This window comes from Olea europaea, unplaced genomic scaffold, assembly GCF_002742605.1.
Source record: "Olea europaea var. sylvestris unplaced genomic scaffold, O_europaea_v1 scaffold4043, whole genome shotgun sequence".
Lineage (NCBI taxonomy): Eukaryota > Viridiplantae > Streptophyta > Magnoliopsida > Lamiales > Oleaceae > Olea > Olea europaea.
In genome coordinates this window covers 33,506-40,336 of record NW_019260075.1, presented here as the reverse complement: position 1 = coordinate 40,336, position 6,831 = coordinate 33,506, and the positions used below count along the sequence as shown (strand labels likewise).

At 34.5% G+C, this 6,831-nt stretch overlaps 1 protein-coding gene across 1 annotated transcript; it reads right to left on the bottom strand.

Moving 5' to 3' along the window:
• Positions 1–1,248: 1,248 nt before the first annotated feature.
• On the bottom strand, positions 1,249–1,809 carry LOC111387458. The gene has a single exon (XM_023012015.1). It carries the CDS (start codon positions 1,807–1,809, stop codon positions 1,249–1,251), a length of 561 nt encoding a protein of 186 aa, XP_022867783.1.
• Between the last annotated feature and the right edge of the window lie 5,022 nt (positions 1,810–6,831).

Here is a 6,831-nt window from a genome sequence, read left to right as displayed (position 1 = left end):
AACTACTTAAATCACGAGTACCAGAAAATCAGAAATATTGGCAGATAAATGTAAACAAGGATTAAAAATAATTAAATCTCTTTCTCTAATAGAAAAGATAAACATTGATTATTATGATAAAATACTAGCTTCTTTTTCTAATTATCTTAAAAGAAATATTGTTAAATAATAAAAACGATGCTTATTATCTATGTTTCTTTGAATTGAAATAACTTAGTTTTAACTTAAAAGAACTCATATTTTCTTGGACTGAAAATACGTTATTAAATGCGAGCTACAAAATGAGCCCAATATTGATATATTTATACTCATTCGATCAAAATGTAATTATTGGTGCCAAATAAAATATGACTTTAAACGCTATTTCATTTCAGTCCTCAAATTTTAAAACTATAACATATAAGACAAATATATTTTTATTCCAAAATTTTCGGGGCGTTACAATCTCACCCCCTTAAAATAATTTCGTCCTCGAAATTTTCATACTCAGGTGAATAGCCCATGATCTTCTTTTCTCTAGACTTCTAAGAAAAATTTTCCTTCTTGTTAAAGCATTGCATGGTTGCATAATGTTTCCCAACCAATATTCCTAAGATGGCATAAAGAAAAATACTCCATCTCTGAAGTTAAATTCTTGTCCATTTGTCTTGACTGTTCTAGTCATCGATTATCAAATGCATTGTCTAATGGGGTAATAGCTTCTAGAACATTAACAGCTTCTTCATAAAAGTACAGGACTTAGTACTAGTAAATAAGGAATGAGTAGCCAAGCGTATATAAGAACATAAGCAGGCAGTGTAATACTAATAGGGTACCTACCATGATGTCTTAATTGTCAGCTTCCTCTTGCCGGGTTAACGCAAACACTCTGGCTATTCCCCCTTTGCTTCGTTCGTTGTCCCGTTTTGGTGGAGGGTCATGGCAATTGGTAGCAATATGACCATGCTTTCCACATCGATAGCACACATTCTTTCCATACCAACACTCGCCTCTATGTGTCTTATTGCACTTAGGGCACGGAGTAACAATATTATTCGGCTTGCTCGACCCTGACCACCTTTCAAAGCTAGTCCTCTTGTTTTGCCCATTTCCTTTACCCTCGTTTGGTCCATTCCATTTCCTCTTTCCTGAAAATTCAGTATTTTCTCGTGTTGTCTGATCGATTTCTAATCGATTCGAAATCGCATGAGCTCTTTGTAGAACTTGACTATACGAGGTGAATTCATGGGATGCCATGGTTCCTGCGATTTATGGGCGAAGTCCGAGTTCGAACTTTCTAGCTTTCTTTTGCTCTGTATCTACTAGATGTGTCGCGTACCTAGAAAGCTGTTCAAACTTCCTCTCATAGTTGATTAATGCCATTTTTCCTTGCTTCAGTTGCAGGAATTCCGTCTCCTTACGGTCTCTTAGGGCTTGTGGGAAGTATTTTTCCATCACCTCCTCCTTAAAACGTGCCCAAGTAAGGTTGCTCTGTTGTGCCTCAGTCTTAGTGCGTGAAGTGGACTCCCACCAGTGGCCTGCCACATCCACTAGCATGAACTCCGCACATAAAACCTTCTGGGCATCAGTGCAGCTGAGATGCTTGAAGATTCGTTCCAAACCCCTTATCCATTCTTCGGCTGCTAAAGGACTAGTCATCCCGTTAAAGGTAGGGGGCTTATAACGACGAAACTGCTCCACAACTGAGCTCGTCGTGTTGGAGTTAGTTTGTACATTCTGAGGGGGCACTTGTGTTTCCTGCCTACCAAGATCTTGTACAGCTTTCAACAAGCCCTTAAACATAGCGGCTTGTGTTGGTTGACGTGCCATTTCCTTTAAATCAACCGAATAAATTTCGTTTTAGAAATAGTGAATAACAACTCAATATATTCGAATGAAAATCTCAGTTTTAAAATTTTAAATCCTATAATACATGAGGGACGATTAAATCATAGACGATGAAGAAAAAAAACCCATGGATTATTCCAAATACTGATTACATGCCCGAACAAGATCATTTATTTAAACTGAACTATCTCCTATTCATTAGTCTTCATCTTCGCTTAATCAACCATTTTGAATCCTACGAAGCTTGGTTGGAGGGGCTTCATCATCCGAGGTTATACATGACTCAGGCTCAGATTCCTGGTCAACCTCTAGTTCAGGGCCTAGTTCGAACTCTAGCTCATGCTCTAGTTCTGGCTCCTGTCCTGGTACGTACTTTGGTTCATCTTCTGGCTCCAACTTAGATTCATAATTCGGCTCCTCTTCTGGGTCTTCCTCGGGGTCCTCCTCTGGTTCAAGTTCGGGCTCAAGGGTAGAAATCCACCTATCTAGGAAAGTTTCACAGTACAGCTCAAATTCGATTCTTTCTTGGTGCCCTGGAGGGTTACCCTCTAATATTTCGTCCCTAACCACAATGCCCATATCTCCCCATTGAGGTGGCAGTGTATGGATAAGGTTGTTAACAGCTTGGAGGGGTGTAATCTCATGCCCCACACCTCTTGCTGCAGCCCACCTAGCGTAGACTTCCTCCACATGTTCAATAAGTGTGTGAGTCGGGTCTACTTCATAATTTTCGTAGGCTTGGATGATTGTTGCCCTATGGTTTAGAACAGCCCTACAAGCCATTGTCTTCCTAGCAGTCTCTATAGTTCTAGCCATGTCTGCCACATACACGTCCTCAATTATACTTAATATTTTATTAGTGACAACATATTGACTTTTATGCTCGCATAACTCGTTATCCAGATAATATTAAACGTCTATTGATAGTCCATTCAAGGTATGCGAGGAGAAAAATAATTCATAAAATGGAAGCAATTATGTTTAACATCATGTTCGCATAACATTTCATCTCATTTCAAACATTTCTTGTATCAAATATAAGAATGTATACGTCATGTTCATAATTAAATAAAACATATTACGTAATACCTTTGGCCCATCAATGGTAGACGATTGGTGGATGCCAGGTGCCAAGAACCTCGTTAAAATTTATTTATTTATTTATTTATTTATTTATTTTGTCTTAAAAAAATTATTGAACGGGCATACAAAGAAAATTTTGAAGCTTTGAACTATATGCAGATAGTGGAACACACAAGATGCAGTTGGGAAATTTTTAAAAAATTTTAAGACAGTGACTAAACACCACATTTATTTATTTAAAGAAAAATCTTGAACGCTTTGAAATATTATTTTTCACCCCCATCGAATTTGAGTAACGCGCAATTAAAAGGCTTCCAGATGAGGAGGGGGTCACAAATGGACCGCTTAAATCTCAAGCTCTTCTTAGACAGTTTAGGTCTTTTTGACAAAGCCTTTCAATTTTACGACTACACAAGTCAAAAGATTCAAACAATAATTCAAAGTGAAATCCCTTGAATTTTTTTTTTTTTTAAGAATCAATAAAGAGTTATCCTTCAAGAAAACAAAATTACACAAACATTACTCAAAAGTAGAGCAATCAAGTAAATACATACAGTGCATAACATGGATAATGACATAAATAGTGATTTAAATCTAAACTACTTCCATTTTAAAATTATTATCTAAATCAATGAAAGCATGCAGAAATTTAATATCAAACTTTTAAAAATAAAATTCGTAATTATTTTTCTTTTGAGTCTACAGAATCGATTTTAAAACACTTAGCTTTGATACCATACTGTAACGCCCCAAATTTTATCAATTTAAAATTTTGAGGTATTACCGATATCATTTCGTAACGCATACATAAAGCGAAAATATTTGATTCGAAATTTAAAACTCTTGATTTATTTAATACTCAAATACCAAATTGAATGAACGAAATGTCGCGTAAACATAGAACATTAAACAGAATTAAATTGAAGCACATAATCCTAACAGAATTATTTTAAAACGTTTTCTTGTGAAGTTTTTCTTTACTTGGCAACCCGCGCGCAGCTCAGCCACCATCCACGTTGACCGTACTGATCTGAAATATTGAAATTGAAGGAGTGAGTAATTACACTTAGTAGGATACGTGCGTCCAAACAATATAATAATTTAAAACGTAAACTCATAACATTTAATACCAACATTTCGTCAAGAACAATCGGTGATACCATACTGTAACGCCCCAAATTTTATCGACTTAAAATTTGAGGTGTTACCGATATCATTTCGTATCACATACATAAAGTGAAAATATTTAATTCGAAATTTAAAAACTCTTGATTTATTTAATACTCAAATACCAAATTGAATAAACAAAATGTCGCGTAAACATATAACATTAAACATAATTAAATTGAAGCACATAACTCTAACAGAATTATTTTAAAACGTTTTCTTGCAAAGTTTTTCTTTACTTGGCAACCCGCGCACCATTCAGCCACCATCCACGTTGACCGTACTGATCTGAAATATTGAAATTGAAGGAGTGAGTAATTACACTCTGTAGGATACGTGCGTCCAAACAATATAATAATTTAGAACGTAAACTCATAACATTTAATACCAACATTTCGTCAAGAGCAATCGGTGATTAGGCGAAAGCTCTAATACAATTTGAGAAGACCCGAAGGCGATCTCACATTTCATTTCATTTCGTAGGGACCAGCAGGTCGAACATTTCATTTCATTTCATTTCATTTCATAGAGACCCGCAGGTCGAACATTTCATTTCATTTCATTGGACCCACAGGTCGATTAGCATTTCATGAAATAAATCACGTCAAAAACTATAATATTGAAAGGACGAAACAACTTGCACATAAAGTATCCTACCTCGATTGATAATAGAAAAGTAAGGAATTCACGTTCCCATAACCTTTTTGCTGTTGTCTTGTCTTGTGGATTTAAGGTCGATCCATTGGCAATTCCACGTGCCAAAATCCTTTCTAAGAGTATTAAAACCCGTTTTTGACAATACAAAGAGAACACTTCTGGAATGGAGAATTGGACAGGCAGTGGAGAGTTAAGTGAAGATGGAAGAGAGTGGTTTTTATCTCATAAATTTTCGAGGATTTGGAATGAATTTATAGTGTAAGGGAGGTGTAAAATTAAGAAAGGTTTTGACTGCCAAATTTGTTAAAAATATATAAACGGTAATTATGCAATCTAACCAACAAAAATCTCGGCAATTAGCTCATTAATCTGTCCAATTACAAAAACTCTTTGTTTGGATATCAATCAAATTAAATTAATTAGGATCTATTTAACATAAGAATGGTCAAGTTAGTGTCAATTTACATAAAATGACAGGTTATCATATCATCATATAAAATGAAATAAATAATTAAATAGTATATTATAAGCTTAATTGGACTATATGCCCAAAATAACTAAATTTGTTAGAGGCCCCAAATCGTGTCTTACCATTATTCAAATTCAATTAGCAATTAAAATTAGCCTTTATCCTAATTGAGAGTTGGAAATGTGCGTGCACGTGTGGCTACCCATACTCTTATCATAAGGAAATTTACCAATTCTAATTTAAAGGCAATTGACACAATTGAGAGTACAAGGTATGATTGCCATGCATCATGCCTAGAGGCTAGAGAATGTCGAAAAATATTATTATATAATAACCAATTCATTCAAAGCTAGGCCTAAAAACGTGTGTCATCTTAGAATGGTCAAAAAGTCAAAAATGTTAAATCAATATTCTAAGTAGGATTCCAAAATCAAAGCAAATGAATTTTTAATCTAAGAGAAAATTATTTTATCCAAACATCAATCAATCATAGTTAACTAAAAATATCTCTCCCTACATATTACTTTGCAAACTACTTAAATCACGAGTACCAGAAAATCAGAAATATTGGCAGATAAATGTAAACAAGGATTAAAAATAATTAAATCTCTTTCTCTATTAGAAAAGATAAACATTGATTATTATGATAAAATACTAGCTTCTTTTCCTAATTATCTTAAAAGAAATATTGTTAAATAATAAAAACGATGCTTATTATCTATGTTTCCTTGAATTGAAATAACTTAGTTTTAACTTAAAAGAACTCATATTTTCTTGAGCTGAAAATACGTTATTAAATGCGAGAGAGCATACTGTAACGCCCCAAATTTTATCGACTTAAAATTTTGAGGTGTTACCGATATCATTTCGTAACGCATACATAAAGCGAAAATATTTAATTCGAAATTTAAAACTCTTGATTTATTTAATACTCAAATACCAAATTGAATGAACAAAATGTCGCGTAAACATAGAACATTAAACAGAATTAAATTGAAGCACATAATCCTAACAGAATTATTTTAAAACATTTTCTTGCGAAGTTTTTCTTTACTTGGCAACCCACGCACCGCTCAGCCAACATCCACATTGACCGTACTGATCTGAAATATTGAAATTGAAGGAGTGAGTAATTACACTCAGTAGGATACGTGCGTCCAAACAATATAATAATTTAAAACGTAAACTCATAACATTTAATACCAACATTTCGTCAAGAGCAATCGGTGATCAGTCGAAAGCTCTAATACAATTTGAGAAGACCCGAAGGCGATCTCACATTTCATTTCATTTCGTAGGGACCCGCAGGTAGAACATTTCATTTCATTTCATAGAGACCCGCAGGTCAAACATTTCATTTCATTTCATTGGACCCGCAGGTCGATTAGTATTTCATGAAATAAATCACGTCAAAAAAACTATAATATTGAAAGGACGGAACAACTTGCACATAAAGTATCCTACCTCGATTGATAATAGAAAAGTAAGGAATTCACGTTCCCAAAACCTTTTTGCTATTGTCGTGTCTTGTGGATTTTAGGTCGATCCAGTGGCAATTCCACGTGCCAAAATCCTTTCTAAGAGTATTAAAACCCGTTTCCGACAATACAAAGAGAACACTTCTGGAA